This window comes from Cynocephalus volans, chromosome 13 (genome assembly GCF_027409185.1).
Source record: "Cynocephalus volans isolate mCynVol1 chromosome 13, mCynVol1.pri, whole genome shotgun sequence".
Taxonomy (NCBI): domain Eukaryota; kingdom Metazoa; phylum Chordata; class Mammalia; order Dermoptera; family Cynocephalidae; genus Cynocephalus; species Cynocephalus volans.
In genome coordinates, this window is record NC_084472.1 from 19734081 (window position 1) to 19754939 (window position 20859).

Here is a 20859-nt window from a genome sequence, read left to right on the forward strand (position 1 = left end):
GGCCCAGGGCAGGGAGAACTGTCTACCTGATCCCTACCACCACTGCCAGTGCACCCCGAAGGTGCATCTACATGAAAGCTCATCTTCCTAGTCACTCATGAATGAGCGAGGGGGGAAGCTCCATGAGGAACACCATCTAGAGACAGTTACACCCCCGCCAGAACAGCTAAGACAAGACTGACAACACCCACGTCAGTACGGATGTGCAGCAGCTAGAACTGTCATACACTGCTGGGTGGGAATGCACGGCACACACACTTTGGAAAACTGGCACTTCCTTAGGAAGTCAAATGTACTCTAAGACCCAGTAATCCTACCCCTAGGTATTCATCCGGCAGACATGCAAACATAAGTCCAGAAAAAGTCTTGTATGAGAATGTTCACAGTAGCTTTTTGGATATTCAAAATAGTCACAAACTGGGAGCAGCCCAGGGGGGCATCAACAGGTGAACAGATAAAACGTGGTATGTTTACGCAATGGAACGCTACTCGGCAACAGAAAGGAACAAACTGGTAATACACACAACATGGATGAATCTCTAAACACTACTCTGAATGTAAGAGCCAGACCCAAAAAATACTTAACTGATTATTCCACTTATATGAGGCTTTAGAATAGACCGAACTTATCCATGGTAATAGAAATCAGATCAGTAGTGGCCTCGGTGGTGGGTGAGGAGTGGCTTGGAAGGGGCTTGAAGAAACTTTCTGTAGGGACAGAAATGTTCTCTATATTGATAGGGGTGTGAATTACACAGGTGTGTACATTTGCTAAAGTAGATTGAGCTGTACATTTAAGATATGTGTATTTCATGTATGTAAATTATATCTCAAAAAATGTTTTTAAAGCACTACCAAATAATGAAGACATAAATAACAAAAGAAGGGGTAAGAACGACCCCAAAAAATGAAGCCCCACTTTAAAATTTCAGAAAGTATTAACAGATTCTTCAAAAAAAGACTGTACCTATAGACCCTGACTCTCACTGTGTCTTAACTAGGGCAGGTGGGGAATCAGGAAGACAGCTCTCCCCAACCCACACTCGGGCCCCACAGAGGACATTCTAGATGGAGAGTGTAATAAGCAAGTGGGAAAGAATAGTGTTCTATCTTAAAAATGAGCTAGACTACACATGGGTCCAATCGGAAAGCTAACAAATTGGCAAGAATTGGAGCCACTCAAGAAGAGTAGACCTTGAATAGTTGTGGAGGAGAGAAATCTTTCTTAGCTGTTTTATTTGCTGAAACTTTGTAGTCAACTGTATACTACTATGAGAAAACATCATCAGGAACCATCAGTGAGTGTAGGGCAACTGACCCGCCAAGGGTCTTCTAGATTCTGAGCTTCCATCATCTCTCACACCAAATGATTACCTTAATATGGACCTGCCTTAGATAGTACTTATCCACTCTAACAAACAAATGAAGCACTTTACTATTCTCGAGTGCTTTTTGAAGCAGTGGGCAATGCTTACAGTTGCACAAGTTGTGCGCTACACAACTTCAAAGGACAGGCCACTGTCTACATAATTGTTTGCAGTGGCCCCGAGAGCTTGTAAAAGTTAAATCTGATCAAAACCTGGACAGTCTCTTCTCATTCGGATTTCATAAGCAGCTTCACTACTCTAGTCAAGATTGTTTTGCTACTCAGTAGCCCTCATCCAAGCAGGTACCACGGACAAACTCCACGTCTACCAAGGCTTTAAGTCAGTGGCGCTCCACTGACAAGAGGTGAAAGGAGAAGCAGACACACAAACTTTGACACAGTTTGTAAAAACTCTAAGAAAGTAACAAACATGACCATGGGGATCACACATAGAACACCTTTATAAAAAGAACATGCTTTCACATCACTTAATACACATAAAAGTAGGTGTGATTTTACAGTGTTTCGCTGGGATGCTCATGGGTTAGATACTGAACTTGGTACATGGAAGTGTCTGGCTTCTTTTGGAAGGCTGCAACCAGTCTGTACATAACCCTATGCCTTCCCCAGCGCTTTTGCAGGAGCCCTGCTATGAGGGCTACCGAGGTCTGCAGGACTCCTGAACCCTACATCTCTTGGCTGGGGAGCCTCAGCTACTTATAGCAAGGGAGGCCACAACCACCTCTGCTATTGACATGAGAGGCACAGCCAGTATCACTGGCCCAGCAAAATCCTCAGAAGCCCAACTTTCTATTCCTGGCCTCTTCAGTGACACCACCTCAGCCAGCAGGAAACTGCAACAAACCAAAGCCACAGACAGGATTCCTTCAAGAGCATGTGCCAAGGCGCTCTCTGACGAATCCCACAGGCTATGCAACGCCCTGAGCTGCCCACTGCAGGCCAATCCTGGATCATTTACCATGTGCTAGGACTGAAGCCAGCAGGAGAAAGAATGGGAGGCGAGCACCTGGTGTCCATTCTTCTTTTTTTTAATTTTAAAATATAATTTAAAGGAAAAGTAATCCTTGCAAGTATCCTCTTGTGGCATAACTAAGCTCCAAATAGGTTCTCAAATCAGAGAGATTTCTTCCTCCCAACCCACACATTTTCTTGTTTACCTATAATTAACCCTTTTAAAGTATACACTTCCGCGGTTTTTAGTATATTCACAGAGATGTGCAACCATCACCACTATCTAATTCCAGAACATTTTTAACACCTCAAAAAGAAATGGAAGCCTACTTTAAATTACTCTTCTGCCCAGGCCAGTCTACAGTCTTAGGCTGCTGACCACTTTGTGTTCCCAGAGAGTAACTAAGAGCCCAAGGTATTCTTGTACTGACTTAAAAGTTTAGCAATAGCTCAAGGTAAAATGTCAGACCACTGGCCACTATTACCAGCAGACACCAACTTGGAAACTGGTAGATAAAATGCCCCGAAACCAAGAGAAGCTCCAGAAAGAAATGTAGAAATTTCCATACAAAAGTATTCACTTGCTTGGGATACTTTATAATAAAGTATAAGATCACTGAAAAAGCAGCATTTTTAGGGGGAAAAAACCTGGAAAGAGGGTCATGAGACCTAAACTCCAGTCTCCCTCTGCATCATCTAGGTCACGTCACTTAACTCCTCTGGGCTTCAATTTCCTCACTTGTAAAATTTGGTAGCACCTGGAATAATCACTAAGATTCCTCCCCACTCTGATAATCATGAGTATAACCAACGAACAAGCATCACCTCTTGGTTGAAGGGCAAAATGATTTCTTGAAGTAAAAGTTATTTGCCAAAGTCCAATAGAAATAATTCAGGAAGTAAATGAACACGTAAATCAAGAAACAGCGAACATAACTTTCCAAAGGCCTTTGAAAAAAGCACATTTCAAAGAGGGAGGACACTTAGCAGGCTCTTAAATATCTGTGAGGGGACAACCGCCTGTCTGCATGAAGGAATGACAAGCGACATGACTGGAAGGCAGACAATCAGCAGAGCGGGTAAGCAGAAACTGTTTAGGGTTAACGGCATGGCTTCATAGGATTTATCCTTTCACGAGGATGGGTTTTCAACAAATGTCAGTGGAGAGGGCACTCAACAGCAAACTTGAATCTTGAGATGTCACCAGGCAGACAAAAGCAGATGGCTTCAGTGTGGGCAAGTGGAGAGTAATGAATTAAGAAAAAATTAACTCAAATTATCCTTACGAGACGTGGGTTCAAATATGTCACATACAACCTAGAAACATTACTCCTGAGTCACAATTGACAGTTCTCTGAGGATACTTGTTCAAAAAGTCTGAAGCAGCTAAAAACACCAGCATAAAGCAGCCATTGTTTTGGGCACAAGATGAGAGCTAGAAGGTGCTTTAGAAATAATCCAGTCCGCCTTTCTCATTCTCCAGATGAGAAAACTGAGATCCTGAGAGCCTGGGCAATGCCTTACGCACAGCGAGTGGTGAATAAACATTAGCTAAAAAAAAGAAAACAGGTCTTATGGCCACTCAGTGGAGGAGGCAAGAGAGGTTCCAACCCTTCTGCTCTTTCCACCGTACTCTACCATGCCACGAGGAACATGTGTGTTTCCAACCACGGCACACATACACACGTTATTGTTTTATCTCTGGCATCAACTTCAAAGCCTTTCAGATTAAAAAGCCATGATGGAATAGAGTATTGTGGGCAATTCCTAAATCTGAAAACCAACTATAGAGTAACTGAGACAGCAATGGGATGAAGGTGAATTTCAAAATTTGTTGTCTGTAATCTGGAATTCCAAAAAATGGATGGTGACACATGTTAAAATTTTATGAAATGAGGTCAGCTTCTAGCTAAATTTGAACTTTTTCACCAAATCCTTTAGCACTAAAATTGATGAGCAATTGTGGATGCTTGGAGAAGGAATTTTGGAAGAGGTAAAAACAAGCTCTAGTTTACTCAGCAGGTAATAAACCTGTCTGTACATCTGAGATCGCACCAAATGAAAACAAAGACAACAAAATTCAAGAGAGAAAAAGAATAAATTCCTGTGCAATATTATATCATGGGTTATGAAGAGCAGTTTCAAATAAGTGAGCCATTTGTAACCTCCCAGTTTGACACTCTGAAAGCGACCATAATCTTTTATAAAATATCTCTCAGAGACATGCCCACTGGGTTGAATGGGCAATCTAAAACAAACAAAATAACATTCAAATGGCATTTACCTGTGGGATGAGATGCAAATGCCAGGAGCACCACACTGCAAAAGATACAGCAAAGTAGTCAAGAAAACTTCGCCAGGAGTAAAAAAACAACAATATAAATTTCTACCCATTGTACTTAGAAATAGTTGATTTGCCTACAAGCACTGACTGGTCTCATTCTGCCTGAATCCAACCCCTCAGAGAGAGTGAGAATCTCTTGAAATGCCTCCTGTTTTGGCAAGAGGATTGAATCCATCCTTGGGACAGACAGAATCTATGTCCTACCTGGCGGTCAGCTGTGTCACTTTCTTAAACCCAGTTGATCCTAATTATTATCATACTCACCTATTTACCAAGGGTATCTGTAAGCTAAATAATGCAAACTCCAAATTACAAATAGGTTGCAATCTAAAAGCCAGCTGTAGGTGTGAGCTAAGTACTTTTGTGCCACAAAATTAACTGTGTAGGAGGTAAATTTCTAAAAAGGTAAGTGCACAAAATGACCCATCCCATCCACCAAGTGGCTGAACACTGCCTGCACTGATTTTCAACAGATGCCAGAGGGGAGGAGGGAGGAAAAGGAGAACGTGAAGGGGTGTCCCTTTGATGCGAGCCATGTGCACCCTGGCACCCTCCCACCTTCCTCTCTAGGAACCTCTCCCATCTCCCACCCCTCTACTGTATCTTCACGGTACCCAGATCCCCCACCTTCTGCACACTCTTCCATCAAAACTCAATGACATCCAGGCAGCTGATCTAGTTAGAGGTTAAGAATAAACTTATCTAAGTACAGAAGAGAATTATTTTTTAAAAAGGGCTGGATGGCCTACTTTGGTTCTCAACCCCGGCTGCACATCAGAACAGCTCAGCATCCTGGCTTAAATAAGAACCTTTCCCCAAAGGTCCAGGCAGCAGTTGTTTTTCTGTTACAGCCTCAGTGGCTGTAAGGTGCATGGGACTGGGAACCATCGCAAGGCATCTCTAGTTGGTGGTGACACTGTAGGCAGTGTGTAGGGAGATGGCTGAGAGCAGGGAAACCACTGTCAGCCCGCAGGCTCTGCCCTACTGCTGGGCTTATCTCCCTGCTTCATTTCCGGTTTTCTCAGGCTCTTCCTTTGCTCCACCTCTAAAGCACAAGTTCTCCGATGGTCCCCAGAGCAGCAGCAGCGTGGGCAGAGGCAGGAGGAGAGGGGGTTCGGGAGAAAGGCAATGGAGAAGAGCCACATATTGTGGTTTTTAAAATAGTGTTTACAGGTAGCTGTAAAAAACACACACACTATAAACGAGACTGGAGACACTGCGATGACTGGTCCTCTGCACAGACGAAGTCTGTGCTTGAAACTTGTCTTCCTTTGGAAGACACATACCCTGTGCGTACTCCACTATTATATCTCCCTGGATCCCCTTTTGGTTATAACTTCAGGAGCAAAACTTACTGGCCCTATGGCAGGACATGACAGACCTCTTCCCATCCCAAAATATCTCTGAGGGCCTGCCATAATACCCCAAATCCCATCATCAGGATCACCCCAAAAGGTAATCCTAAAATAAAATATTAGAGGGTAGAAATAAGAAGAAATAATTAAATGAAAGAGTTGATTCTCCAGTCCCTGTTTGAATATTCCAAGTAGTGTTAAACCACTCCTAATTCCTCGTGTGGCCTCTTTGGGGGCAAGACCATATTTTATTCATCTCTGGATCCCAAGTGTCTAGCAGTGTCATACATACAGCAGGTGCTCAATATGTTTTCTGAATGCACTTGATCACCTCCAGGTGTATTCGTGGTGAAAATATGTTTCAAGAGAAATATAGCTTGAAGCACCCTATAGTTCTAAGAATGTAAATTACATGTGAATTTTAATAAGGAAATTATACTAATATAAAAGTCATATTATGCCAGATAAGCAGCAGGCTTTTTAAATTCATTCATTCAGTAAATATTTATTGAGTGCCTAATATATGTCAGATACTGTTCTAATATCTGGAAATACAGCAGTGAACAAAACAGAAAACTTCCCTATGCTCCTAGGAAATAAAAAGGGAAAATATAATCTCCACATGTTAAACTCCAACACACTTTTTTCTGTGTCACTAAGTCATACCCTAGAGAGAACACCTATTTCCCTTTGACACACACACAATCTCATCTACAAAATAAGGAGGTGGAGTGTGAATGAGTAACATTATGATAATTTTCTATTTAATAGACTGGGGGAGACTAGAGTCTGCCTCATCTTAAAAAGAAATGGCGCTACCAGTACATCCCATAATATTTATTCCTGATACACTACCAAGATTCCCCAAAAGGCAGATCAAAACCATACCCATTTTTAGAAGTTGCACTTATCTTTAGCCCCACATACAACCTTCCCTTTATTTTCTTCTTCACCCTTTCACCCTATCTTGTGACTTATCCCTCCATCTAAATTAGAAACACCAAAAAGTCAGGGCCAGGGAGCAAACAGATCCTCAAGAAAATAGTGGTGTGTGCCAAAGGTAGAGACAACCCACTACTTGCCTCTCTCAAACTGAGAGCTCAGAACAATACTTTGCCCTGGCAGACAGCCCTCTGGGCCAGCACACAAGGACAGCCCATACATCTGAGTGGACTGCAGGCTTCTGGAGGCCGAGCCCTCAGTGTCCAGCAGCAGTACGAAATTGAATAGTGGCCCTCGTTCTGATCTGCACGTCTTAATCACTTGTACTGAAAAAAAGACTTGGAAACAGAGTCGGGGCTTTGGTGGGTGTGCCACAGCCTCAGCCACATGCTCCTGGCAATAAATGCCCTCGCAGAGGTGAGGGAGCTGGGGGGAGCGGGAGAGGACAGGAGGACCGTCTTTCCATATCCCTTATCCCTTGGCTGCTTGGAGAAAAAGAACTGCCTAAAGTGGCCCAATGTCATGGAAACACTGTAAATACCAGGAGCCCTCTGTGTTTTCAGAAAAGTCTCTTGGAAGATAGCTGGCAGGTCAGAGCACAGAGGAGCTAATGGGTGTTTTCAGCTGAGTACAGAAGAGGCCCGCAGCCATGCTTGGGGTGTATCTTGCTTTCAAAAAGGCATCTGAATAAATACCGATATTTATAAGCTTTATCTGCAAAGGGAATGTACAGCTCGTGTTGAGCAATTTAAGCTGAGTGACTTCCTCCAGAAATCAGCATGACCAAATGCTGAGGTGCATCTCCAACCTCGGTCCTCTTCATTGGAAGTAGCTGCACGAGGCAACCTTGGGTTCCCAGGAGCAAATCTTACTGTTTCTCAGTCAGGACCCTGCAGTGCCCTGTCTGAGACTGCTAAAATCTAAGAACAATCCCAGCTATTCTATTTAGCAGGCTGACCCCTGCTTGGTTTGGAATGGCTATGGCAAGAAATCCATATACCCTATTTAAAGTTATTAATCAAACCTCAAACTTGATTCTACCTTAACAAATATACACTTGAAGCAATGTGAAGTCCAGATTAAAATGCTGCATTCCTGGACTCCCTGAAGCTTCAAGTCAGAATGTGGAAGCATAGGCAGCCTCTGGCTCCAAACTGCCAACTCTTCTCTTTCCACCTCAGGCTCCTCCTGCACCTGAGGGTCTCACACATGTGTGTGGACAGCTCGGCCTGCAAGGCCACCCTTCATCTCCACCCTCCCCCACCCCCACTACAAGCCTCCCTTGGGACATCCCTTGGGCCTAGGAATAAGTTGGGAAGACAGATCCAGGGAAGCCCTGGAACTGAGCTCAGGGCCACCCAGGTAAGGGATTCTAGGGCAGTCTAGCAGTGAAGGTGTGGGCTCCAGATGATATGTCCCTTAGCCTCACAGGGGACTTAGCTCCCTGCTTCATTTCCGGTTTTCTCAGGCTCTTCCTTTGCTCCACCTCTAAAGCACAAGTCCTCCATGGGGAGGGATGTGGCCCTCCCAAGTTCAGACAAAGGCCCCTCTTGTCTAGTCTAAGGGCAGGACTACTATTTCGTTTCCTCAGTTCTGGTCACCTCACAAATTATTTTACCAGCATTCCTGGCAGGCACATTGGCTCAGAACCCTCTAATCAAAATATTTGGAAAACAAAAATCCATTAGCTCTAGAAGGATATGCATTCTTTAAAAATGTAAATTATACTTACCTGGATATATAGTTTAAGTACTGCTGGTCAATGTCACTAAGAAATGAGAGAGAGAAAAAAAGGAAAAAAAAAGGGTTTTAAATAAATAAAATAGTCATTTTGTTTTATTAAAAAATTCTATGTATATATATGTTAGAGAAAAAAGATAAAACATGAAATAATATAAGTATTTTAAATACTTAAAATAGTCATTACTCTTACTAATAAATTCTATGCAGAAAAAAAGATAAAACAGAAATAAAAGTATTTTAAATACGTGAAATAGTATTTACCTTTCATTAATAAATTCTATGTGTATATATGTTACTACTTTTGTAAATTATCAATAAATAGGAGGAAGAGTACTTTATATTCAAAACAAGTTCCTGGTTCATTTTTAAAAAACATTTCCTAGTTTAGTACTGTCATACATTTTTCCCTGTGGCCAACTGTTTCCCATGCATACATTTGCCACTTTTGAAGGAGTGTCAACTCAGGCCACTGGACTGGCTTCTAGGGCTACCATATTTAACAAATAAAAACACAGGGCACTCAAATATAAGTTTGGATTTCAGATAAAGAGTAATGTTTCAGTGTAAGTATGCTCCAAATATTGCATGGTACATACTTAAACAAAAAAAAAAGTATTTGCTGCTTATCTGAAATTCAAATTTAACTGGGCATCCTGTATTTTATCTGGCAACTCTACTGGCTTCTTGCCACAAAAACACTTTATTGAAAGAACAAAAGGTGCCCTAGGGAGTGAAAGCCACACATTCTCAGAGGGTAAGACCTATTTTCAGGAGTCATTCCCTTCAGCCCTTCTTTTTAGGCCTTGAGGCAGGCCCCCAAACCCAGAAGCCAGCTGGCCAGCTAGCTACATAGCTCAATTGAGGCCTGAATCCTCATCTTTTTTCATTTACATTCACCAAGGCTGTTTCATTGACTGCCTGCAACAAAGGCCTCATTTTACCCAAGAACAGAGCTGGTAACTGGGAAGACTTCTGGATCTAAACTGAGTCAAGTCAGGAAGGGGCTGGGGAAACAAGAAAAAAAGAGTTGTCTCTCTCAGCCGGATGTAGTCAGTTGGGGCCCAGAGCAGCTGGTCACACACATTTCATTACAAAGCCATCTAAATGGCTGCCCTTGAAGAAAGGGGATGAGACTCCATGCCTCTTCACATGTCACCAAGGGTGACTAGTTTTAGGCATTGGTGGGCTCAGCCTGTGTGGGCCAAGCACCCAGAGGAGATATGGCTTTGAGGCCGAGTCTGCAGCCCTCACGGCTGAAGGGAACACTCTCTCCAACACGCCTAACCAAATGACAGCTCATCAAAAGAGCTTACCTTAACGTGCTGTGCTTCTGGGACTTCTGCAGTATTCTGTAAGCTCCTGAAAATGAAGCTACATGTGTCACTGTACACAGCCTTCTGCTTAAGTTAGTACACTTCCAGGGAAGCACAAAACACTCATGGAAAAGGGCCCCCAAAGGTGCAGCTGCTGGTCCCCTTTTCCCTACAAGGGTCACACACAGCTGACAGGAGGAGACCAAAATTTGGAGAGTTTCAAGGATGCGAATTCAATAATCCTCCATGATAATGCAGTTCAGTCCTTCAAGGGACCCAAAGAGCGTGCTGGGCAATGAAAGCTCCATGACCACAGAACGACATGATTAACGAAGCTTTTATTTCCTTTACATGACACACATGAGAAAGGGAATCACCAGTGGATTTCTGAAATTTTCTGATCTGTGTTAACAAACTCAGGGCACTGTTGTTTCCATCTAAGCCTCCAGACAAGAAACACTGAACATGTGATTTGAAATAAAATCTAATGGTACTTTTATTTCACCACCTAAATTTTTTTTTGCTGTACTACTGAAAGAAACTATTCTTGACACGAACTTGTGGATATCTTCCCACTATTTTTAGAGAAGACCAACCAGCATTCCACAAGTAAACTTTGACAAGCAAAACCTGAGCCATGGTGAGTTACTTAATACTTATCATGAAAAAGAGGGAGCTAGGGCCGAGCCCGTGGCGCACTCGGGAGAGTGCGGCGCTGGGAGCGCAGTGACGCTCCCGCCGCAGGTTCGGATCCTATATAGGAATGGCCGGTGCACTCACTGGCTGAGTGCCAGTCACGAAAAAGACAAAAAAAAAAAAAAAAAAAAAAAAAAGAGGGAGCTATACTGGAAATGGAAACATTGGAGGAAAGCTCAAAAATAGAAAACCAACCCAGAAAATGCCCATTTAATTTTAACCTTGACACCTCGGATTTAATTTTCCTTTTGTCCAGGGTTGCTAAAAAGTGGACACACAATAAGGTCTAAATAATACACCTCAATTATTTAAGCAAATATTCTTTTAAAACTTACCCACACAGAATAAGTGAATTACAGCCCAAAAATATCCATCTGGATCAAACTGTAACACAGGGTTGAAAAAAGAAGAAATGGCTGTAAGTACAGACAAACAGGATCCAGCGTGGCAATCAGAGACCCTAGTCATCAGTGTACAGAGCCAGGGGAGGGTCACAAAACAGGATTCCTGGGTCCTCAAGTCAGTTCCTCCACGTTCCTCACCCAGTTGCCTACAACATCTTCCTAACAGGATGCTCTGCCTCCAGCACCCATGCCCCATGCTGCCATCACATTGTGTTCAAGTCCAAACTCACGACACCCAGGGACCTCTATATAGGACAAGCCCCCATCAACCCCTCCAGTCGCATCTACAATCCCCTTCCCTAGAGAACAGGGATGACCTGCATTTTCCCTGCTTCCCCTACAACTCAGCTGAGGGGATTCCCTCCTCTTCCTCTCTTCCTTGTTATTCTCTGTAAAACTCTGTATCATCCGATACACTCTCCATTTTACTTATTCTTTGCTTATTGTCTCTATCTCCACCCACCCTCCCCTAGATTGTAAATTCCAGGAGGGCAGGAACTGGAACAGGGGTAGACACACAGTAGGTGCTCAATAAAGTTGAATCACACAATAGTCATGACACCTCCAGGACTCTACCCTCACCTGCTTTCTTCTCCTGGCTAACACCTCCTCGCTCTTCCACATTTAGGTGTAATAAGCAGAGTCTGGCTCTGGCATCAGAAAGATCGGGGTTAAATTTTAAAATCCCTGCTTATTCATTAGCTGTGGAACTTCTGAGCCTCATTACTCTTTAGCTATGAAATAGACATAATACTTGTCCCTATCCTTACAGAAATGTGAGATTTTAAACACAATGAGGCACATTAAGCACTGGCTCAGGGTTGGCACACAGCAGGCTCCCCGTAATTGTTAGCTGCTCCTACTTCCCCTCCCCAAGTCTCCTTAGGTGCTTCACAGCCCCCCATTCCTCCTGGGGCAGAGCCCTGGTCTCCCTGTGTGATAATGGTCTGTTTTACTCATCTGTTTACTTCCCCTTTGCTCTAGACTTCGACTTCTGCCTGGACAAAGATTAATCTTCGTCTTTGTGCCCCCAAAGCCTGGCTCAGTGCCTGATACTTGGTGGGGACTTAATTATGCTGGGGGAGAAAAGGAGAGAGGGAAAAAGAAAGAAAAGAAACCTAGCAATGAGATGACTACTGGGTGCAGGAGTGGGTCCTCAGTGCTTCATAAAGAAAACTCAACTTCGGCACCAGATAACAAAGTGAAAATCACTCTGCAGAAGATGGGGCCCTCAGGTGGAGAGGAAAAATCAACTCTGCCTCAATGCTCAAGGTTGGGGCAACTTAGGCATTGGCTTGCAGGTTCACTAGGCACATAGAGGGCAGACTGCATGCACCTGCACCTGGGGCCAGAGCTCTGCAGGCCATGCTGTCACAGCCTTGGGGAGAAGGCAAAGCCCTGGGGAAAAGGTGTTGCCCAGGCCAAAAGTCACCTAGCCTGAAAGCTTCTGAATGCCTCTGCATAGGCGGGGTTATCCCAATTCTAAAAGGAAGGACTAGAAAATTCTGCTCATACACGCAGGCTTCAGAGAGTAAAAGGCACTTTGAAGGCAGAATGAGTTCACCTGGACTTACCTGGGAGTCGTTGAACGGAAGGCACCCTCCAGCGGCCAGGAGGAAGAGGGCACTGTGGGGAGGAGATAAAACAAGGCAGCTTCACCTTTCAACACCAAAGGCTTCCCAGAGAAGGAGGCTGAAATGCACTCATTGGGGTCTGGATGGGGCAAAGATCCTGCCCAGCTCCCCTGTTCATCCTCTAAGAACCCGGGTATAGTTTTCAATTATGTGGTCTGCTGATAACCAGACATTTCCTTTTCTGGGGCTCAGCGAGTCATTTCCCAGAGTAAGGCATTTGCAGGACATCTGGAAAACCACAGCTGGCTCACTCAAGAAAAACAGTGTGCCTGCTAAATGTCTAATAAAAGGAGATTTTTTTCAACTACAGATCCCAAAAAATGCACAACTGGAAAATTGGGCAATCAGACCACTTTATGAATCATGAGGAAACACTGAGACAAACCTAAATTTAAGGACAGTCCACAAAACAGCAGGCCTATACTCTTCAAAAATGTGAAGGCAATGAAAGATAATGAAAGGCTGAAGAAGTGTTCAGAGACATGACATCTTGGAGGAAAAACTGCTATAAAAGACAATATTGGGATAACTGGCAAAATTTGAACATGAACTCTATATAAGAGTATTGTATCAGATGTTAATTTTCTAAATTTAATAAATGCACTTTGGTTATATAAGAGACTGTTATTTTTAGGAGATACACTTTGAAGTATTTAGGGACAGGGTCATGATCTCTACAGCTTATTCTCAAACAGTTGAGAAAAAACAAGATAAGAATAGTAAAATATATTACATATTTTGTGTCTTATGTGTGAATATACATACATCTATATGGAAAGGGAAAGAAAACAAATGCAAAAAATGTTATCAGTGGGTAAACATAAGTGAATGGGAGTTCACTGTAATACTCTTGCAACTTTTCTGTAGGTTTAAACTTTTTTCCCCAGATAAAAAGTTTGATTAGAAAAATCTCTTATACATACTGAAATACTTACTGATGAAATGCTATGGTGCCTGGGATTTGCTTCAAAGTAATACTGAAGCGAGGCAGTAGGCAGGGCCATAAGTTGGAAATTGTTGAAGGTGGGAATCGGGTACATGGGGCTTCATTGTATTATTCTGCATACTTTCATATATGTTTAGAAATTTCCACAATAAAATGATTTTTAAAAATTCTTGCATAAAAAAGTCACATTGCCAATCACAAATACTTTCAGAAAGCTATCCTCATTCACTGGATAGGTGATTTGGAGCTGGTTCAGTAATAACCGGTTTTTAGCATCTCTTCTGGGTTTCATATACCAAAAGGTCTTGCCTGTAGCTTTCCCCAATCATTCTCTCCTCCTAAAAGAAGTTCCAGAAAGCACAAAACCCAAACTATCACTTAGACTCAATCCTCTTTCCATTTTATAAATGCAACAACATAAACTATAGTGTTGGGCTCATTTACTACAGACCATTCGTCAGACGGCAAACAGCAAAGGACCAAAGGTATGAACAAAAGCACTGAATATAGCATGGGCACTTTAGGGACTTTGTCATATTCAGTCTCATACCAGTATGTACTCTATATACATATAGAATTCTGTATTCTACATATAGACTATATGCTTTATATATACACACATATATGCAAGGGTACTTCAAAAAGTTCGTGGAAAAACAGAATTAAAATACAAGACTGGCCGGTTAGCTCAGTTGGTTAGAGCATGGTACTAACACCAAGGTCCAAGGTTCACTCCCTGTACCAGCCAGCTGCCAAAAAATAAAAAAGATAATATGAATCTTTCCATGAACTTTTCAAAGTACCCTCATATTATACTATGCAATGTGCAACAACCTGATATTTATAATCTTAGTTCTCTGAAAACAGTGATGCTCATCAATTCTGACAGTCCTCTCTGCTGTAACCACATGTAGTTGTGTACTGTACCTGACAGACTAGTAGGGCCAGCTGTGCCAGAGGTAGGAGGACAGGCACAGAGGGGCCCTCGGAGCTGGGGCCCCACAGTCTTGGAAAGGTCACGACAATAGGCCACCCTACTCCTACAGCTTTGCTGACTCTCAAGGCACACACGTGAAGGACCTAGAGAAGAATCCGAGGCAAAGAGTGTGGGGAGTGGAAGGGAGATTGTCAGGGGGCTTCCTGGGATTGCACAGGAATAGGCAAGTTTTAGGTGGAAGGAAGGGAGAATCCTAACAAGGTTGGTGTCTGCCTATAGTGGAAGTCGCTATAGAATACGGGATGCTTCCCCATCGACAGGGAATGAGCATTGGAGATCCCCTCCAACAGACAACACCTTAGGGCAGAGCTGCCTGGTTTTCTCACCACACTTGGCCTTGAGCCACATCTGATTATATCAGATATTAGTGGGATTTAACGCATCCTTAACACCTGTCCTTCTAAACAAGAGCTTGAGTCCTGAGGTTTTGTTTGTTTTTCTTTCAAGTTGCGGCCTATAGTAAAGGCAAAAAAGAAGGGAAGTTTAGATGAAAGCCCAGAAATACCCGAAACAAAAATCTTAAATCCATCTACTAAATAAAGCATCTCTGTTGGTTTTCTGTGTATAGGACTGAGCTTCTTAGCTACTGCAGAGAAAGTAGGAAGCAGTCAGAGAGCAAGGCACCCAGGTTAGAATTAGAATACTGCAGGCCTGCATGAGAGGACAGACTGGCTCATGCTCCAACTAAGGAACTTTGGCACAGGGGTTAATGAAACCTGCCCGTGATCACTTTGCTATGGCCCAGGACCACAATTCAGATCCCAGGACCAACAGGCTAGTGCTTTTTCCACAATGGAAAATCTTAAAGACCCAATAAACTGCAAACATTATTTTTAAAATTTTAAGTCATTTCCATGTTTTTCATTTTCATTCTTCATCAGTATTGAGCAACTATTAGTGAAGTTTTAGGCTTCAATGGCTGAAATCTAGTATGGATTGGTTGTGTTTGTTTCCCCCTTACGAATAAAATTTCCCACAAAAAAAAAAGGAAGAGAAAAAATAAACTTTAGAATAAGATACAAAATAGGAACACATTAGTATTTGTAATAAATTCTTCTGTCAGCTCCCAGAGTATGAATCTTCAACAGTTTATCATCCAAGTTAAAATCGGGTTAAATTTTCTATTTTAGAGGGTTTTTTTTTTTTTAAACTTACCTACAGATCTTTGCAGGAGATGTTTTCTGTATGAAAGTAAAGAGACTTATAATTAGTCTTTAAAAACCTTTTTTCCTCCCCAACAGAAAACATTTAGATCAAAAGGCAAATAAACTATGAGTAATTTCATTAGAGGGCTTAATAGCTTGCTGCACTTGAGCATTTATTGAGGCTTTTTCTGCAGGGACCAAATGAAGAATGACTCAGTCCCAGAGGTGAGTCACTTCAGCAAAGCACTTTCAGCATTAGAGCTATGTTTACCCAAGAAAAACAAAATGACGTCAGGGCCAAGCCCTCGAAATCTTACCAAGGAAAGGAGAGAGAAATCATTATATAACCTGTACAAAAAAAAAGAAATTAAGCTCTTGTTCAACTTCTACCCTAGTTCTGTCTCTTTAAATATCTCTTTCATTAATCCAGCTGTGACTCTGAGCAGCCCTGTAAATTATCCAGTATAATGTGAATATGAAGTAACAAACGAAAAAAAGAGAAGGAACATTTTACTCCACCCTTAGAGAGAAGGAAAAAAGGGCAGACTGGGGAAATGTAAAGTTGGCATTTAAAGCTTGTTTTAATGACGATTTGGATCTACCCTCATCAACTCCTTTTAATTAATTTAAGGGAATTTGTCCTTTGCACTGAGGAAGTTTTTGCAGGAAGTAGCACAGATTTTTCTCTATTTGATACAGGGAAAGAACAAGTAGAATGACAGATTAATTCTGAACATTTCAGAAGGATTATTTTGCTAGTTGGGGACAAACTACAATTTTTGATACCAGTTCAGATAAAGTGTGAAGTATAAACATTGTTTAGAAGTGAAGAGTTGACAAGAGAAACATATGTGGTTTGCTGTGAAGGCACTTGAGTTTTTATGTGCTTCCAAATAACCAAGTTTTCATTGGTGTAATAAACAGATTCTATTTGCATGCAAAGCTGTGGCTTGCATCTCTGTAATCTTTCCTCTCTGATCTTTGCCCAACCCTGCCTCTGCAGAGTACAGGAAGCAAGGCCCACCGTGACTGTACTGCCCCCTGGAGGGAACAGTTGGCCCTTCAGCACAGAGAAGACAGCCAGGGCAAAGGTGATTTGGCTCACAATACCTGCCTGATTGCCCCATTACAGTAAAACATGGGACTAAAAGATTCTGGGCTAAATATAACTGAAATCTCAACAGTCTGATGGAAGAGTAGAAAAAGAGAAGACAGAGACTAAAGGGATGCTCCAAGTTTTCCTTGAATAACATGTCCACCCAGTAAGCGTTCCAGGGCTTATACTACAGGGCAACTCAACTGATCAATCCAGTGCCTGAAAGAGTTCACCCCTTCCACGCAGGAGAGATTCTTTTTTTCATTTAAATTCCCTCTGACCTAAAGAGCCCAGAAACTGAGATATGGAGAGTAAAAACAAACAATAGATTCATGACTTAGCTCCATTCCCCCAGGGCTCTGAAAACAGCTGAGGAGTAAATGTGGGGGCAATCACCTTTTCAAGACCTTAGTCCAAAAATAACCTCGTAATAAGTTCTAAAGATATCTCAGCGTTCTGAATGGGTCAGTTTAACTCCTCAAAAGTCATATTGCCCGGCCGAGCCCTTGGCGCACTCGGGAGAGTGCGGCGCTTGGCGATGCTCCCGCCGCGGGTTCGGATCCTATATAGGAATGGCCGGTGCACTCACTGGCTGAGTGCCGGTCACGAAAAAGACAAAAAAAAAAAAAAAAAAAAAGTCATATTGCCAAAAATAACAATAAATAGCTCACATTTCTCTGGGTTAGCTAACTTACTCTGAGTGCCACTTACTCTGTGCTGGGCACTGTCACAAGAGCTCTACATGGATTGACTCACTTAATTATGGGCTTATTAACAGTCATGGGTTATATGTTACAGATAAGGGCACTTGAGGCACTGAGAAATTAGGGAAAATGCCCAGGGTCACAGGGTTGGGTCCATGTGCTCTGGCTCCAGATTGTTTCTAGAACCAGGCCCTTTTCTGCCACAGCACACTTGTCAGTCCCGCAGTGACACCCCCACTGGCCCCAAAGCCAGTAGTAGTCTTCATTTGCTGTTTCTTCTGCCTGTCTGGAGTGCCTTTCTCCTTGTCCAGCTGGAAACCTCTACACAAATCTAGCCCCCTGGGGGAGACTTCCCTGCCACTCCAAGCAGACTTACTGGTTGTCCACCCCCATCTCTGTCCCCGCCCATAAGACACTCTATGGAAGTCAAAGCCCCTGTTTACATGTCAACTCCTCCACTCCACCCTGAGTTCTGTGAGAGTAATAAATGTGTCTTCTACATCTCTGCAGCTGGAGAAGGCCTAAAAAACATTTGACACTTAGTGTCTACTTAATAAATACTGAACAAACATATGAATACAACAGCAGTATGCTGATATTAAAGCGTGATAAATATATCTGCAAGGTAGTAAGATTAATCTCACAAGCCACACATTACATTACAGTCAAACTACATGTGTGTGCATGCGTCCACAAAGAACTAGTTGTGGGTGCTGAAAATGAGCTACAGGCTCCAGAGGGAGTTTGTTCTAATAATCTGGGAATGAGATCACAAGGAGGCCGACTTTACTTTCCAAAATTGATTCCAATAAAATCTACACATCATGAACTAAATAACCCTCACTGTACCATGTAACCATCTGTGAGGTGGCATGCAACTGTTTTCCTCATGTGAGATCCCCTCATAAAGGCTCTGGCTGTGTGACCAGGGATGAAGTCACATCGAGAACATACCACAGCACTCTTCAACCCACAGCACATTTTATCCTAAACTGCTGGAAACCACCTGAAAGTCTACAAGTCAGGACAGGCCAACGTATTACGCTTCCTCCAGTGTCCAACGGTGACACGAAAAGAGATTCCTCACAAATTTTTAAATGGAAAAACAGGATGTATTTTACCATTTGTGTAAATACATCTATATATGCACATTGGGAAAAAGTCTGAAAGAATAGAGTGGTGTCCTCAGGGAGGAAGGTGTGGGGCGTTCCCTCTGCATTTTCTATAACTTCTTATGCCTTATTGCATTTATAAAGGGAAGAAAGGTGGATTTTTTTTTTTTAATAACTAAAAAAATACCCTACGCACTCAATTGTTTTCTAATTTTCCCTGACAGGAAATGATGTTTTGTGTTAGTGATGAAATGGAGGTGAAGATTCAAAATCTTGTGCTGTTCATCCACCTATTTCCAGGGACAGGCACTCACAGCCAGATATCTGACCCTGGTCTCTAGAGGCACTCACAGCCAGATATCTGACCCTGGATGGAACTCTCCCTGGAGAGCTCCCTCACCCTGAGTCCTGCACTCACCCTCATCTATAGGATCTGACTTGTCTATCAGGAAGCAAAACCCTCTGGAGAAGCCTCGATCTTGGCCCTAGGCCAGGTAAATTTTCATTTCTCCATTCATAAGAAAGTACCCCTTTGGTGAACAAGAGGGCTTTCTGGAATGTGAGTGGCAGGAGTCAGTCTCCCAGAGCTAAGTAACTCTCAGGAAGTTTCTGAACCTGAACCCTCAGTGACTATTTAGTGACTATTTTGCTCAGCTCCAGTTCTGGGGGCTGAGCCCAGAGCTAGGGAGAGAGCCGTCATGTGGTCCCCACCACTGGAGGATTCAGAGGAAGCAGCCGGAGATACAGGGAAAACTATGCCATGTCTTACTAAACACAAGACGCTGCTGACTGTAAAATTTCCCCTTATTTTATGTACTACAAAGAAAGGGGAAAAACTGACACCAGGACACATCAGTGATTGAAAGAGCCTCCCAGTTTTAGATAGGTTAAAATGTGAAAAAAAGAATCACACGTTAGAACTGATGAAATACGGATGCTGCACAAGGGACGGTGAGTAAAACGTCAGAGAAAGCTGCATGGCCTCCCTGGGGAGCCCAGACTACAACTGCACAGAGATTGGCCAAAAGTGCTGAGGCCCCCACCTCCCTGCCTTTGTCATGGGACAGCCTGCGTGGAAAACAACTGGATAAACCCAGGGCTGCTCCCTCCAGGCCCTCCCCAGCTGCCCCAAGAGCTCAGGGGATCAAGTTCTCATTCCTTGGCCCCCAGTGGGGCAGCCGTGAAACACAGATGAGGACCTGAGCTAAGGCGGCAGCAGCAGTGGGGGGAAGCAGAGAGGACAGATTCAGTAACAGACTGAATGTGGGTGGAAGGGCGACTCCTGGCTTCTGACTTGGGTGTCGATGAACAGGATTTTGATTACCAAGTGGGAAGTAGGTCTGGGGGAACAGATCTGCTGCACTTTGATCCCTTTGCATTTCAAATACCCAGGGACAGCCAGACGACATCAGGCCCTGGGGCCTTGTTGGGGACCTGAGCTCAGGAAAGAGGTCTGGACTGGAGATGGGCACTTGGGAGTCATCCCAAGTAAACAGAAGGCTCCTGAGACGTAGCCCTAGAAGACCTTGAAGAAGCAGACAAAGGAAAAAGAAGAGAAGGACAGTGGCTGTGAAGGAAGAGCCCGAGACTCAGGAAGAGAAGCAGGCAGTGTGCAGGGTCATGAAGGCCAAGGGGGCCAAGAGATTCCAGAAAAGCCAACAAGGAGTTGCAGAGATGAAGCCATTGGTGACTTCAGCCAGAGCAACGTCAGGGAAACAGCAGGGGCAGAAGCAGTAGTAGCTGAAAGTGAGAAGGACAAGAGGACGTGGACAGCATAAAGCCCTGAGCTCTTTAAGGCCTGTGTCCAAGAAGGGAAAGGCTGAGATGAGGCAGAGGTGGAGGTGGATACACAGGCAACGAGCTTGCTGACGTCCCCATCTGAGGGTTGATTTTGCAAACACACCCTTCCAGGGTTGGGCTAACAAGAGTCAGTCTCCCAGAGCCCGTTCCATCCTCAGGGGACTGAGGGAAATGAGCCAGCAGAGAGGGAGACGGTCACCATACAGGAAGGAGGGGATAACCGAGGAAGCCACCTCCAAGGAGCCGAGGGAATGACAGAGGGAGCTCAGGTGTGGTGGTGGCCTCAGCCC

At 43.4% G+C, this 20859-nt stretch overlaps 1 protein-coding gene across 3 annotated transcripts in view; it reads right to left on the bottom strand.

Moving 5' to 3' along the window:
* TMEM241 (transmembrane protein 241) overlaps positions 1-20859 on the bottom strand; it is a 115168-nt gene that overhangs the window by 55772 nt on the left and 38537 nt on the right. For all 3 annotated transcript variants that reach the window (XR_010021491.1, XM_063076975.1, XM_063076976.1), the window contains exons 6-11: positions 15868-15893; positions 12710-12761; positions 11067-11115; positions 10036-10081; positions 8712-8747; positions 4623-4657 (exon numbers count right to left, since the gene is read on the bottom strand). Coding sequence is in view for 2 of the 3 variants with exons in the window: in XM_063076975.1 (XP_062933045.1) it covers positions 4623-4657; positions 8712-8747; positions 10036-10081; positions 11067-11115; positions 12710-12761; positions 15868-15893 (244 nt within the window). In the remaining variant the exon portion in view is untranslated. The remainder of the gene's footprint in view (positions 1-4622; positions 4658-8711; positions 8748-10035; positions 10082-11066; positions 11116-12709; positions 12762-15867; positions 15894-20859) is intronic.